Raw genomic sequence first — 16,291 nt, 5'->3', positions numbered from 1 at the left:
CACTACTTGAATGGTGTTTATACCACCTTTAGGGAGACCAGTCATAACATCATTATACTGCAATATCATTCATAAAAGCTTCACAACTTCTTCGCTAACTATTATTCATAAGTATTGTTGTTTTCAAATTCCCTTGAATACATGTTTTTTAAATGTATTGTAGAAGTTTTGAATTTTACTGTCTCAGTACCCCACCCCTGACACACTAGTCAATCAACGAGCTGGGAGCAGCTCAACAGAGCATTAGCCTTGTAGTTTAGAGGTTCAATGCTTTGCTTAAGACAACAATGGCAGTACTTTAGCTAGATGTGCTTGATTGAGCTTGCCTGGTGCAATGGAAATAACGGAACAATGGCATTGTAACATGATAAGCAACCTTGCTTGAGACCTGAAGTCACACCCTAGCTTCACTAGCTGGTAGCCTAGTGTTTGAGAGTGGTGGGCCAGCAACTGAAAGTTGAAAAATCTGTTGATGTGCCCTTGAGCAAGGCACTTAACCCTAATTGCTCCTGTAAATTGCTCTGGATAAGAGCGTCTGCTAAATTTGAGCTAATGCCTACTTGCTCAGCTGACTAACATATATGGACTGGGTCTCAGGAGCCTGGCTTGCTGCAGTCTGACCAAGCTTCTATCATCCCTCTCACCTTGGGTCAGGAGGCTGGATGTTGGTATCGGGTCGCTCCATTGACTTGTCACTCTTCATAGGTGGACAAGTGGGAGCAGGAGACTCCACTCTCTCCTGCTTGACACGACACAACAAATAAGATACTATAGTTTATATATTTATATATTCATGAATTAGTTTGTTTTACTTTGACCTTTATTGTAACATATTACAATGTTTTATATATGTACGTGTTGTTATTGGTTTTATATATGTACATGTTGTTATTGGTTTTATATATGTACATGTTGTTATTGGTTTTATATATGTACATGTTGTTATTGGTTTTATATATGTACGTGTTGTTATTGGTTTTATATATGTACGTGTTTTTATTGGTTTTATATATGTACGTGTTGTTATTGGTTTTATATGTACGTGTTGTTATTGGTTTTATATATGTACGTGTTGTTATTGGTTTTATATATGTACGTGTTGTTATTGGTTTTATATATGTACGTGTTGTTATTGGTTTTATATATGTACGTGTTGTTATTGGTTTTATATATGTACGTGTTGTTATTGGTTTTATATATGTACGTGTTGTTTTTGGTTTTATATATGTACATGTTGTTATTGCTTTTGGGCCATTGTTATTGGTTCTGGGTTGTTCCTTTGAGATGTATAGTTTAGTGGGGAAAAAACGTTTGATTTCACCAAATTTTAACATTGACGTTTTCCATCTCAAGAGGTTATTATTATTCTTCTACCTTTATTTCAACAAGGAACACAGACTGAGACCAAGGTTTCTTTTACAGCTGGGCCCTGCGTATACATGATCACACATACAGTTTAGGTACAATGATTAAAGCCATAAATCCCCCTGTGACAGGGGCAATGGAAGCTTGTTGTATTTATCTATGACCCGCTCAGTTTCTCACCACAAAACACCAGAAAATGGCCTAAAAAACTACAACCAACACACCTGCTTTTACACTATGATTTGACTATTAGATGTTCAATGTTTCTATAGAATATTAAAATGAGAGTTCAGTTCACTTAACAGGATTCATTTAAAATGAGGGACACTTTCTTTTTAACTTAAAATTAATCATCACATGAAAAATAGAATAATTTTCAGAATGAGTGTCAAAGCAACAGAATAATTAGGGCTTTACAATGATGGAGAAAACCTGGATACATGTTGGGTTCATAGGGCAAATCTTCTTGGAAGTCACAGAGGGGGCACAGAGGGACATGTCAAAATGCTGAATCTTGGCACTTTAGCAAGTCTTAATTCATATGCATTTTTGTTTGATTAATTTAATTCTATCAATGTAATCTATATTAAAGGGCACTTCATTGAATATAACAGGCTTTTAATATTGGTGCATAATTTCTACTTAAAGTATCAAAGGGACGCAGAAGGCACCCATTTTGTGGAAGGACCCATGTCATTGGTATTTGGGAGAGTGAACATTATTGTGTAGTGTGTAATGTGATGTGTTGTAGAGTCTTTAGTGTCATTAAACTGAGCCTTGGTTAGTGTTTATCCCTCAGACAGCCTCTCTATCTCTCTGACTCACCTCCTGCTCAGGACTCCAGGATCTCCCTCAGACAGCCTCTCTCTCTGACTCCCCTCCTGCTCAGGACTCCAGGATCTCCCTCAGACAGCCTCTCTATCTCTCTGACTCACCTCCTGCTCAGGACTCCAGGATCTCCCTCAGACAGCCTCTCTCTCTGACTCACCTCCTGCTCAGGACTCCAGGATCTCCCTCAGACAGCCTCTCTCTCTGACTCACCTCCTGCTCAGGACTCCAGGATCTCCCTCAGACAGCCTCTCTCTCTGACTCACCTCCTGCTCAGGACTCCAGGATCTCCCTCAGACAGCCTCTCTATCTCTCTGACTCACCTCCTGCTCAGGACTCCAGGATCTCCCTCAGACAGCCTCTCTCTCTGACTCCCCTCCTGCTCAGGACTCCAGGATCTCCCTCAGACAGCCTCTCTCTCTCTCTGACTCACCTCCTGCTCAGGACTCCAGGATCTCCCTCAGACAGCCTCTCTCTCTCTCTGACTCACCTCCTGCTCAGGACTCCAGGATCTCCCTCAGACAGCCTCTCTATCTCTCTGACTCACCTCCTGCTCAGGACTCCAGGATCTCCCTCAGACAGCCTCTCTCTCTGACTCCCCTCCTGCTCAGGACTCCAGGATCTCCCTCAGACAGCCTCTCTCTCTGACTCACCTCCTGCTCAGGACTCCAGGATCTCCCTCAGATAGCCTCTCTATCTCTCTGACTCCCCTCCTGCTCAGGACTCCAGGATCTCCCTCAGACAGCCTCTCTCTCTCTCTGACTCACCTCCTGCTCAGGACTCCAGGATCTCCCTCAGACAGCCTCTCTCTCTGACTCACCTCCTGCTCAGGACTCCAGGATCTCCCTCAGACAGCCTCTCTCTCTGACTCACCTCCTGCTCAGGACTCCAGGATCTCCCTCAGACAGCCTCTCTATCTCTCTGACTCACCTCCTGCTCAGGACTCCAGGATCTCCCTCAGACAGCCTCTCTCTCTGACTCCCCTCCTGCTCAGGACTCCAGGATCTCCCTCAGACAGCCTCTCTCTCTGACTCCCCTCCTGCTCAGGACTCCAGGATCTCCCTCAGACAGCCTCTCTCTCTGACTCACCTCCTGCTCAGGACTCCAGGATCTCCCTCAGACAGCCTCTCTCTCTGACTCACCTCCTGCTCAGGACTCCAGGATCTCCCTCAGACAGCCTCTCTCTCTGACTCACCTCCTGCTCAGGACTCCAGGATCTCCCTCAGACAGCCTCTCTCTCTGACTCACCTCCTGCTCAGGACTCCAGGATCTCCCTCAGACAGCCTCTCTCTCTGACTCACCTCCTGCTCAGGACTCCAGGATCTCCCTCAGGCTCCATTGAGTATAACACGTCTCTCCAGGAGACAAATGTCGCTCTCAGAAAGTCTCACTCAGAAAATGTCTCTCAGAAAGTGTCTCACTCAAAAAGTGTCTCTCAGAAAGGCTAACCAGTGAACACAAACACAAGACTGTGGGAAGACAATAACCAATTGGATACTGTCAGCAGAAGCCTGAACTTGTGATATTTACTGATACTTTTATATAAACAGAAATAAAAGAAAACATTAGAGAATAGTCTGTAAACTACTCCAGAATAGATGTACTTGACTAACACCTGCAGTTGATACACACTAAATCTGTATCAGAAGAAACGTATAAATATGATATATAGTTGGTCAGAACTACACTGGAGGTCCACTTCTTGGTTGTACAGCATGGGAGCTATTTTCATGTTTTAACATATGGACAAGAAGTTAAATAATAAAACCTAAATGCCGTTTTGTCCCCCTCGAGACACTACGTTTGGATTAAAGTTTTATCCTCTAGGCCTACCTGTTTTCTCTGACTTACTGAGCTTAGTTGGGTTCACAAATAACCCAATGTATCACCAATGCCAAAGATTTGTATAACTAAACAAGATAGACCACAGCTTGTCATTTCCAATGGGAACAAATGAGTCATAGCGGGCAGAAGAAGCATGCGCTAGTGATATCCTGTTGTGTTTTAGTACACATCTGCATATTTCTGTTAGGGAACGCCTACTCTGTCAAGTGGGCATGTGCAATAACTAAATTCACCTTTGCACTCCTTCTAAACAGCGCAATCTTAAAATATGTTGCAAAGGGTAAAGTCTACAAAACTTAGTACACTCATAACAGATTCTAGTTTTGAAAACAGAAAACTGTAGAGATCAAAGGTTTCATCGATGAGAAAATGTACAGAATGTCAGACAAAATCCATCTGGTTCCATCTTCTCCCACTGCCCACCAGTGGGCTTCCTCTCGTCATCATGTTTTGTAGAGTGGAAACACCAACAGGATGCTTCACATGTATACATCCAGTGATATATCGGTCTCATTGCTCTATCCGTGCCAATGCAGTAAGTAAGCAGGATTCAGGCAGCCATATTGGATTAGCAATCAACCAAAGTTTAGGGTGTCAAACTAAATTCCTGGAGAGACATGTGTCTGCTGGTTTGTTATTTCCTTTCATGTGTCCAATGAAGACCTAGACAACCAGCTGAGGGGAGTTCCTAACTAATCAATGAATTACCTTAATTGATCAATCAGTACAAGGGAGGTGCAAAAGTCCACAGACACCCGAGACCCTCGAGGACTGGAGTTTGACACATGCTTTAGGCTAATACACAAAGATCCCTATCAAACATATAGGAGATTTACATGCAACAAATAGACAAGACAATATAAAAGACAGGAGTGTATGTAGTTTACTTAAAGAACATTTTAATGACAATCAGTCCAGATGGAGAAGAGAACAGTAAAGTTATGAGAAAAGCCTCTACATGTTGCTAGTGCTGTACAGTCAGAAAGAGAGACATAGAAAGACCAGGGACACACTGAGAAAATAAAAGCTACTTCATTCAACCATTTTGGTTTTGACATTAGTTACCAGGTGGTTGTTACAAGTATTATGGTATTTACATAGTGCAAAGGACACACTGGTTGTCATGGCTCCAAAACACACTGATGAGAGTTCGTTACTGAGAAACCTGCACACAGCCAACGTACATTTTAGTACTAGACACACCGTCGTTATCACCTGTATCAGGGCTCAATTCAACTCATTCATCAAATCCTCATATAAAACATGGTCAGTTTTCAATTGACATACGTTTTTTTTCTCAATTACATTTGTCAGTTGAATTTCAATTCACTTCCTGAATTGAAAATGAATTGACCCAACTCCTGACTGTCTATTTATTACACAACTCCCTCTCATCCCTCCTTCCTTCATATTGCATATGACCCAGCATGCCACTCCTATACATGGCATCCTCCTCCTCCATCTAATAATACATGACTTGATTTCTATCATTTCCCATTAAATTACATCATCAACTTACTCAGATGTTTTTTATATCAAATGGCTTTAAGAAAAAGGTGATTGGGGTTTTTAATACACTGTAGTTCAAACATTTTAATTGTTCACATTTTATTTACATGGTTATAACTGGTGAGGTGGATAATTAGTTCATGAATATTCAGAGGCTCCTGTGGTGGCTCCTCCCTTTGACCCCTCTGTTACCAGTGAGTCACATGTCCTGGGTCAAGTTGGACTACCTGTCAGCTTCAAACCCAAATAGTCTCTGATAATAGCTAGTTACAACTAGTTACTGCCCACCCCAACAAACACGCCCACGCTGCCACCGGTCAATGGACTGGGACCTAAACCAAAAGAAACCAGAGGCTATAGTAAAACACAGAAGTCAGCTAGCAACAACAACAAACAATCCACTCAGAAAACAACCCCAAACAGATGAACACTTGTCAATATTATCATTAATATTACAGGTTAAAGAGTCTCAGAAACAGCTATACAGGTTATGTACATCAGACATTTGTTCTGGCTTCAGTTACTGTTAGTATGTCATGTGACATGTCATATCATTCATGTTTTCAAGGGACACGCCATTATTTTTTAACACGCCATTTGCACATTAGTAGACATTGGTTTGGTCCTGGAGATAATGACTATGAGGTTAAAAAGTGGTGATATGCCCCTTTAAAATCCCACCCACTGAAAATAATACATGATTACTGTGATGGTTAACCAATGTCAGAAACACATCATGTAGGTTTGCAAATTCCAGCAACTTTTCCGAAATCCCAAGGTTGGAGGATTACGTGTTTTCTGCTTATTCCCAATGGATTCTGTGAACCTTCCAACCGGGATTCCTGGAAAAGCGGGGAATTTTGTAAAATCCTGACAAGGTTTTAGATTGGTTTTGGGAGACAGAGAAACATGGGAAGGATGACAACAATGTAACATAAGTCTTGATGATGGGACAGAGACACACTTCCAGCTGTAAACTCTCAGCCCCGCAGAGGGGCTCAGCAACCTTCTGCTTGGACTGAACCACCAGAGCTCCATGATGATGGGACAGAGACACTTCCAGCTGTAAACTCTCAGCCCTGCAGGGACTCAGCAACCTTCTGCTTGGACTGAACCACCAGAGCTCCACTATGAATAACCCAGGGATGACAGAGGGAGACTTCTCTTCTAGTTAGTCTGTAGTCAGCAGTCTCACTGACAGGTCTATCATCTGGAGGGCTCTGCATCATACAGACAGAAGGGAAGCCTCTCCTCACAGCCTCTTCCTATCCTGGGGAAAACTGGAGTGGTGGGAAGGGAACCAGGGCTTCCCTTAGCCAGACCAGACCATTCCATGTCAGACCAGACCAGTCGATGCCAGACCGACCAGACCAGTTTAGCTGAGGCGGAGGATGAGAGGAACAGAGGAGTCTATCCATCAGAGAGACCAGGAGAGATAATGTTGTCTGTAGTTTGCAGGTTGGTCTGTGTGTGTGACTGCCTATCTGTGTGTGGACTGCCTGTGTGTGTGTGCGTGTGTGTGTGTGTGTGTGTGGTCTGATTCCTGAGATAATGTCTGAAGTCCAAAGTTACAGACAGAGAGAAGAGGAGAGTTGCTGGTTCAACTGTGAGAAAGAGGGAGGAGGGGGGGGTGATAGAGGTGAAAGAGTGCAGGTTTGGGGAACAGGTGTGAGGGGGGAAGACAAGTGATGGAGTGTACACAGATGGAGTGACAGTGTACACAGAGCGAATTTAGCGAGAAACAAAAAAGAGAGAGAGGATGAATGAGGTCTCATCAGCCAGTGATATTATTGGCCTCCATCTTCTCCGTCTTCTCCAGCCGTCTCTGTGACATCAGCAGAATCCAACTCCTCTTCCTCCTCACTCTGCACTCCCTCCTCCTCACTCTGCACTCCCTCCTCCTCCTCTTCCTCTGTGCTGTCCTGGCTCTTCCCCAGCTGAAGGTTCTCCAGCGTCTTAGACACCCAGGACTCAATACGGCTGATGACCGCAGGCACCTCCACAGAGATGGGCTCTGGTGTGTACTCTTCCTCCTCCTCCTCCTCTTCCTCCGCCTCCTCCAGCATACCGGGGACCAGGGTGGAGGTGGTGGAGGTGATGGAGGAGTTGAGGAGGTCCCTGCAGCTCCCATCCAAACTGCCTGTCTCCGTGCTCTGCTGGGAGGCCAGCTCCAACCGGTCGTCTGCCCGGCCCTCCTCTCTCTCCCCCGGGCCTGAGCCTGGAGCAGGGACGGCCGCTCTGAGCTGGAGAGTAGTGGAGTAAGGGCTGCGGTTGGTGGTGGTGGAAGGGGCTGGTTGTCTCTCTGCAACCCAGAGGAAGTAGCAGGATGGCTGGGTTTAGCCTCCACAGGCTCCAGCCCATCTGACGATTCCACCATACTCCTCCAGTTGGTCTCTGTGGAGATACATTTCAGATTATATTCACATGTACAGAGAGAGACCTCTTTGATCTCAGAGATGGGTCAGAGTCAGGGTTAAAGGTCGGGACCAGGGTCATCTCTTACCGTACTCCTTCTCGTTGACCTCAGAGATGGGTTAGAGTCAGGGTTAAAGGTCGGGACCAGGGTCATCTCTTACCGTACTCCTTCTCGTTGACCTCAGAGATGGGTCAGAGTCAGGGTTAAAGGTCGGGACCAGGGTCATCTCTTACCGTACTCCTTCTCGTTGACCTCAGAGATGGGTCAGAGTCAGGGTTAAAGGTCGGGACCAGGGTCATCTCTTACCGTACTCCTTCTCGTTGACTTCAGAGATGGGTTCAGAGATGACGGAGCAGAAGGAGATGGCGGAGGCAGCGGAGGGGTTCCTGGAGTGGCCCATGTGGTGGGTGACCTTCTTGACGTTCTTCAGCGCCTCCTCAGCCTGCTCCTGCTCCAGCGCTGACACCATGTCCTTGTAGGACTTACGAGCATCCTCCGTCAGAGACACTAACCGGTTAAACAGACCCTAGAGGAGGAGAGGGAGGGGTGGCGGACGGGGAGAGAGAAAGACATAACATCAAGACTTTACACACTTCCATTTGCTTTTTGTTACAGTATTAACAGGCGTTATAAACACGCAGACAGGTTGTGTTCAACGTCTTACCTCTGCTCCAGAGAAGTTGAAGACGCCCACCACACTGACAGGCACCAGTTTGTTGACACAGCGTCCCAGAGCCTTCCTACCCAGAGCAAATACAAACGGGATCTCCTGTTCTCTGGCCATGGCTATGACGTTGTACAGAGCCTCATCTAGACCCCCTGGGACATTAAATAACAGTCACTACTACTGTAGAACTACCACTATAAACAGTCCTGCTCCCTGGGCATGGCTGTCTATCATGTTTTACAGAGCCTCATCTAGACAACACACAGTCACTAGTTATGTAGAAGATTTGATGCAGCCTGTGCTGAGCATATCAATATGCTGCCGCTCTCTGGTGGACACAAAAGTGGCGATTGGGGATGAATATTTGAAATATTCATAAACTTAGCACGCATTTGGAACCCCACACCCCAAGATCAGGGTGATGGTTCAGATAGGCACACTAGCTAAACGCTTAGCAACCGCAAAAACAAAACCCTGTGTTCTTATTGGACCTGGTTGAGTAGTACACTCCGTGGTTCACTGCTTTTCAAAAAACATAACCCAGGATTAATGACAAGAATGACCCCTGACCTTTGGCCTGGATCTTCTCACAGTTGGGTGAGATGAGGACACACTTGATCTTGTGGAGCTTCATGTGTTTGGTGACCTCTCTAAGGCCCATGACCAGTCTGCGTTTGGTCTTGGCTTTGCTGGGGTCCTTCTGATAAACCCTCTCCTGGAACCGGACCAGTTCCTGCAGCAGCATCGTCACACTCTCATCTATCTCCTTATTCAACACCTGGTTACAGTACCTGGAGAGAGACACACATACACACAGGATAAAACACATTCATCTATCTCCTTATTCAACACCTGGTTACAGTACCTGGAGAGAGAGAAACACACACTAATATTATAAACACACACACACAGGATAAAACACATTCATCTATCTCCTTATTCAACACCTGGTTACAGTACCTGGAGAGAGAGAGAAACACACACTAATATTATAAACACACACACACAGGATAAAACACATTCATCTTTCTCCTTATTCAACACCTGGTTACAGTACCTGGAGAGAGAGAGAAACACACACTAATATTATAAACACACACACACAGGATAAAACACATTCAACACCTGGTTACAGTACCTGGAGAGAGAGACACACAGGATAAAACACATTCATCTATCTCCTTATTCAACACCTGGTTACAGTACCTGGAGAGAGAGAAACACACACTAATATTATAAACACACACACACACAGGATAAAACACACACATCTATCTCCTTATTCAACACCTGGTTACAGTACCTGGAGAGAGACAAACACACACTAATATTATAAACACACACACACAGGATAAAACACATTCATCTATCTCCTTATTCAACACCTGGTTACAGTACCTGGAGAGAGAGAAACACACACTAATATTATAAACACAATCATCTATCTCCTTATTCAACACCTGGTTACAGTACCTGGAGAGAGAGATACACACACTAATATTATAAACACACACACACACAGGATAAAACACACACATCTATCTCCTTATTCAACACCTGGTTACAGTACCTGGAGAGAGACAAACACACACTAATATTATAAACACACACAGGATAAAACACATTCATCCATCTCCTTATTCAACACCTGGAGACAGAGAGACACTAATATTAAAACATACACCAGACTGTTAAACAGCCGTCACTAACACAGAGAGGCTGCTGCCCACATACAAACTTGAAATCATTGGCCACTTTAATAAATGGATCACTAGTCCCTTGAATAATGTTTACATATCTTACATACTCATCTTATATGTAAACTCAGCAAAAAAATAAACATTCCTTTTTCAGGACACTGTCTTTCAAAGATAATTTGTAAAAACCAAAATAACTTCACAGATCTTCATTATAAAAAGGTTTAAACACTGTTTCCCATGCTTGTTCAATGAACCATAAACAATTAATGAACATGCACCTGTGGAACGGTCGTTAAGACACTAACAGCTTACAGACGGTAGGCAATTAAGGTCACAGTTATGAACACTTAGGACACTAAAGAGGCCTTTCTACTGACTCTGAAAAACAACAAAAGAAAGATGCCCAGGGTCCCTGCTCATCTGCGTGAACGTGCCTTAGGCATGCTGCAAGGAGGCATGAGGACTGCAGATGTGGCCAGGGAAATAAATTGCAATGTCCGTACTGTGAGACACCTAAGACAGCGCTACAGGGCGACAGGATGGACAGCTGATCGTCCTCACAGTAGCAGACCACATGTAACAACACCTGCACAGGATCAGTACATCCGAGCATCACACCACCGGGACAGGTACAGGATGGCAACAACTGCCTGAGTTACACCAGGAACGCACAATCCCTCCATCAGTGCTCAGACTGTCCGCAGCAGGCTGAGAGAGGCTGGACTGAGGGCTTGTAGGCCTGTTGTAAGGCAGGTCTCACCAGACATCACCTGCAACAATGTCGCCTAGACAGGAATGTCAGTGTTCTGCCATGGCCAGCGAAGAGCAAGGATCTCAATCCCATTGAGCACGTCTGGGACATACTGATTTGTACATTTCAATTAGAGTACAGTCTTGCACATCACAATATTAGATTTAATCATACATCGGCCCAACCCTAAGAGGAACACACACAGTCAGCTTAACACAGACACACGCACAATAATATTAGATTTAATCATACATCGGCCCAACCCTAAGAGGAACACACACAGTCAGCTTAACACAGACACACGCACAACAATATTAGAAAATACTCACATGCGTACATCGACCAATATTATAAAACACACACAATTGTGTAGTTCAGTAGTTTCCAACTCCAGTCCCCCCAACAGCACAGTTTTGTTGTAGCTCCAGACACCTGATTCAACTAATCATCATCCCCTCAATGAGTTGAATCAGGTGAGTTTGTCCAGGGCTACAACAACGTGTGCTGTTGGGGGGACTGGAGGAGGGAAACACTGGTGGAGATATGGTATGGTGTGAGGAAGAGAGGAGAGGCATAGAGAGGTCGTAGGATGTCTGACACAGTGCTTAAGGGCTGAGACAAAGGGCCGACAACCCAAGACATTAAGAAACAAAGCAGTGCCTGTCTGTGTGTACGTACAAGTCCTAATTGTATAGCCCTGCTCCAAACACCCATTGGGCGGATAGATATTTATGTTACTAAATGCTTCTGTGTTGCAAACCCACCAAATGAGTTTGTGACATTTGAACCACTAGGATTCTCAGTACCAAGCAATTTCTCTGTGTGTGTGTGTGTGTGTGTGTGTGTGTGTGTGTGTGTGTGTGTGTGAGTGAGTGAGAGAGAGAGACTCACTCTCTGAAGCGGCGGCTGTGTATCTTGGTAATGGCGTTAGAGGCCATGGGGCTGCCGATGCCAGAGGAGCCAGGGGAACCCTGGGAAACAGGTGTGATGCTGTACGGAGAGTTCTGACTGGCCGGGGACAGGGACGCGTCATCACTGGGCACGCTCAGACCGTTCTCTACAGAAAACAGACGGAGCAGAATATCACAGGGGGGGGGTATATTAAACAACACCACGTCACACCACAGATCAGTAGGACCATTAGGTTTGCATGAATTCACTTTAAGACCAAGGGAATGGTCTAAAATGAGCAAACTCTGCCAAGGTCCCGTGTGAGGTCATCAGTGAAGTGTAGCTCCTCCTCTCTCTTACCCCTGACCCTGTACCTACCCTCCTGAGAGGCAGGTTCCCGTGTGAGGTCATCAGTGAAGTGTAGCTCCTCTTCTCCCTGTTCTTCCTGGCTGGCAGCAATCTGATCCACACCCCCCTTCCCCCTCTTCCCCTCACGCTCCTTCAGAATGATCTACACAGAGAGAACAGAGACTGGGTTAGACCAACACACACCTTCCCTCTCTTCCCCCTCACACTCCTTCAGAATGATCTACACAGAGAGAACAGAGACTGGGTTAGACCAACACACCCCTTCCCTCTCTTCCCCCTCACACTCACACTCCTTCAGAATGATCTACACAGAGAGAACAGAGACTGGGTTAGACCAACACACACCTTCCCTCTCTTCCCCCTCACACTCACACTCCTTCAGAATGATCTACACAGAGAGAACAGAGACTGGGTTAGACCAACACACCCCTTCCCTCTCTTCCCCCTCACACTCACACTCCTTCAGAATGATCTACACAGAGAGAACAGAGACTGGGTTAGACCAACACACCCCTTCCCTCTCTTCCCCCTCACACTCACACTCCTTCAGAATGATCTACACAGAGAGAACAGAGACTGGGTTAGACCAACACACACCTTCCCTCTCTTCCCCCTCACACTCCTTCAGAATGATCTACACAGAGAGAACAGAGACTGGGTTAGACCAACACACCCCTTCCCTCTCTTCCCCCTCACACTCACACTCCTTCAGAATGATCTACACAGAGAGAACAGAGACTGGGTTAGACCAACACACACCTTCCCTCTCTTCCCCCTCACACTCCTTCAGAATGATCTACACAGAGAGAACAGAGACTGGGTTAGACCAACACACCCCTTCCCTCTCTTCCCCTCACGCTCCTTCAGAATGATCTACACAGAGAGAACAGAGACTGGGTTAGACCAACACACACCTTCCCTCTCTTCCCCTCACGCTCCTTCAGAATGATCTACACAGAGAGAACAGAGACTGGGTTAGACCAACACACACCTTCCCTCTCTTCCCCTCACGCTGCTTCAGAATGATCTACACAGAGAGAACAGAGACTGGGTTAGACCAACACACACCTTCCCGCTCTTTCCCTCACGCTCCTTCGAGGACCAGGATGTCTTGCTCCCAGACAGACTAAACAACTTCTTTGCTCGCTTGGAGGACAATGCAGTGCCAATGACACGGCCCGCTACCAAAACCTGCAGGCTCTCCTTCACTGCAGCCAACGTGAGTAAAACATTTAAGCACGTTAACCCTCGCAAGGCTGCAGGCCCAGACGGCCTCCCCAGCAGCGTTCTCAGAGCATGCGCAGACTAGATGCTTGGTGTGTTTACGGACATATTCAATCAATCCTTATCCCAGTCTGCCGTTCCCACATGCTTCAAGAGGGCCACCATTGTTCCTGTTCCCAAGAAAGCGAAGGTAACTGAACTAAATGACTATCACCCCATAGCACTCACTTCTGTCATCATGAAGTGCTTTGAGAGACTAGTCAAGGACCATATCACCTCCACCCTACCTGACACGCTAGACCCACTTCAATATTCTTAACGCCCCAATAGGTCCACAGATGGCAATTGCCATCACACTGCACACTGCCCTAACCCATGTGGACAAGAGGAATACCTATGTGAGAATGCTGTTCATCGACTATAGCTCAGCATTTAACACCATAGTACCTTCCAAACTCATCATTAAGGGTCTCGACCCCACCCTGTGCAACTGGGTCCTGAACTTCCTGACGGGCTGCCCCCAGGTGGTGAGGGTAGGTAACAACATCTCCACCCCACTGATCCTCAACAGTGGGGCCCCACAAGCGTGCATTCTCAGCCCTCTCCTGTACTCCCGGTTCACCAAGAACTGCGTGGCCACGCACACCTCCAGTGGTAGGCTTGATTACCAACAACGACGAGACGGCCTACAGGGAGGAGGTGAGGGCCCTCGGAGTGTGGTGTCAGGAAAATAACCTCACACTCAATGTCAACAAAACAAAGGAGATGATCGTGGACTTCAGGAAACAGCAGAGGGAGCAGCCCCCTATCCACATCGAAGGGACAGTAGTGGAGAGGGTAGAAGGTTTTAAGTTCCTCAGCATACACATCACAGACAAACTGAATTGGTCCACTCACACAGACAGCATCGTGAAGAAGGCGCAGCAGCGCCTCTTCAACCTCAGGAGGCTGAAGAAATTCGGCTTGTCACCAAAAACACTCACAGACTTTTACAGATGCACAATCGAGAGCATCCAGTCGGGCTATATCACCGCCTGGTACAGCAACTGCTCTGCCCACAACCGTAAGGCTCTCCAGAGGGTAGTGAGGTCTGCACAACATATCACCGGGGGCAAACTACCTGCCCTCCAGGACACCTACAACACCCGATGTCACAGGAAGGCCATAAAGATCATCAAGGACAACAACCACCCGAGTCACTGCCCGTTCACCCCGCTATCATCCAGAAGGCGAGGTCAGTACAGGTGCATCAAAGCAGGGACCGAGAGACTGTTAAACAGCCACCACTAACATTGAGTGGCTGCTGCCAACATACTGACTCAACTCCAGCCACTTTAATAATGGAAAATTGATGTAGAAAATGTATCACTAGCCACTTTAAACAATGCCACTTTATATAATGTTTACATACCCTACATTACTCATCTCATATGTATATACTGTACTCTATACCATCTACTGCATCTTGCCTATGCCGTTCGGCCATCTCTCATTCATATATTTTTATGTACATATTCTTATTCATTCCTTTACACTTGTGTGTATAACATAGTTGTTGTGAAATTGTTAGGTTAGATTACTTGTTAGATATTACTGCATGGTCGGAACTAGAAGCAATAGCATTTCACTACACTCATATTAACATCTGCTAACCATGTGTATGTGACCAGTAAAATTTGATTTGATTACACAGAGAGAACAGAGACTGGGTTAGACCAACACACCCCTTCAACCTCCTTCAGAATGATCTACACAGAGAAACAGAGACTGGGTTAGACCAACACACCCCTTCAACCTCCTTTAGAATGATCTACACAGAGAGAACAGAGACTGGGTTAGACCAACACACCCCTTCAACCTCCTTTAGAATGATCTACACAGAGAGAACAGAGACTGGGTTAGACCAACACACCCCTTCAACCTCCTTTAGAATGATCTACACAGAGAGAACAGAGACTGGGTTAGACCAACACACCCCTTCAACCTCCTTTAGAATGATCTACACAGAGAGAACAGAGACTGGGTTAGACCAACACACCCCTTCAACCTCCTTTAGAATGATCTACACAGAGAGAACAGAGACTGGGTTAGACCAACACACCCCTTCAACCTCCTTTAGAATGATCTACACAGAGAGAACAGAGACTGGGTTAGACCAACACACCCCTTCAACCTCCTTCAGAATGATCTACACAGAGAGAACAGAGACTGGGTTAGACCAACACACCCCTTCCCCCTCACGCTCCTTCAGAATGATCTACACAGAGAACAGAGACTGGGTTAGACCAACACACCCCTTCCCCCTCACGCTCCTTCAGAATGATCTACACAGAGAGAACAGAGACTGGGTTAGACCAACACACCCCTTCAACCTCCTTTAGAATGATCTACACAGAGAGAACAGAGACTGGGTTAGACCAACACACCCCTTCAACCTCCTTCAGAATGATCTACACAGAGAGAACAGAGACTGGGTTAGACCAACACACCCCTTCAACCTCCTTCAGAATGATCTACACAGAGAGAACAGAGACTGGGTTAGACCAACACACCCTTCAACCTCCTTTAGAATGATCTACACAGAGAGAACAGAGACTGGGTTAGACCAACACACCCCTTCAACCTCCTTCAGAATGATCTACACAGAGAGAACAGAGACTGGGTTAGACCAACCACCCCTTCAACCTCCTTTAGAATGATCTACACAGAGAGAACAGAGACTGGGT

At 45.8% G+C, this 16,291-nt stretch overlaps 1 protein-coding gene across 1 annotated transcript in view; it reads right to left on the bottom strand.

Annotated features, from left to right (window-relative positions):
- Nucleotides 1-4,920: 4,920 nt before the first annotated feature.
- Nucleotides 4,921-16,291, bottom strand: part of LOC135533411 (selenocysteine insertion sequence-binding protein 2-like) — a 17,449-nt gene continuing 6,078 nt past the window's right edge. Inside the window, 7 exon segments of the mRNA XM_064960744.1 lie at nt 4,921-7,837; nt 7,840-7,941; nt 8,270-8,489; nt 8,628-8,782; nt 9,201-9,421; nt 11,973-12,138; nt 12,351-12,483. Coding sequence (XP_064816816.1) covers nt 7,335-7,837; nt 7,840-7,941; nt 8,270-8,489; nt 8,628-8,782; nt 9,201-9,421; nt 11,973-12,138; nt 12,351-12,483 — 1,500 coding nt within the window. The 3' untranslated portion in view covers nt 4,921-7,334.

Source organism: Oncorhynchus masou, unplaced genomic scaffold, assembly GCF_036934945.1.
Source record: "Oncorhynchus masou masou isolate Uvic2021 unplaced genomic scaffold, UVic_Omas_1.1 unplaced_scaffold_2366, whole genome shotgun sequence".
In the NCBI taxonomy this organism is placed as follows: domain Eukaryota; kingdom Metazoa; phylum Chordata; class Actinopteri; order Salmoniformes; family Salmonidae; genus Oncorhynchus; species Oncorhynchus masou.
This window is presented reverse-complemented; position numbering and strand designations above follow the sequence as displayed.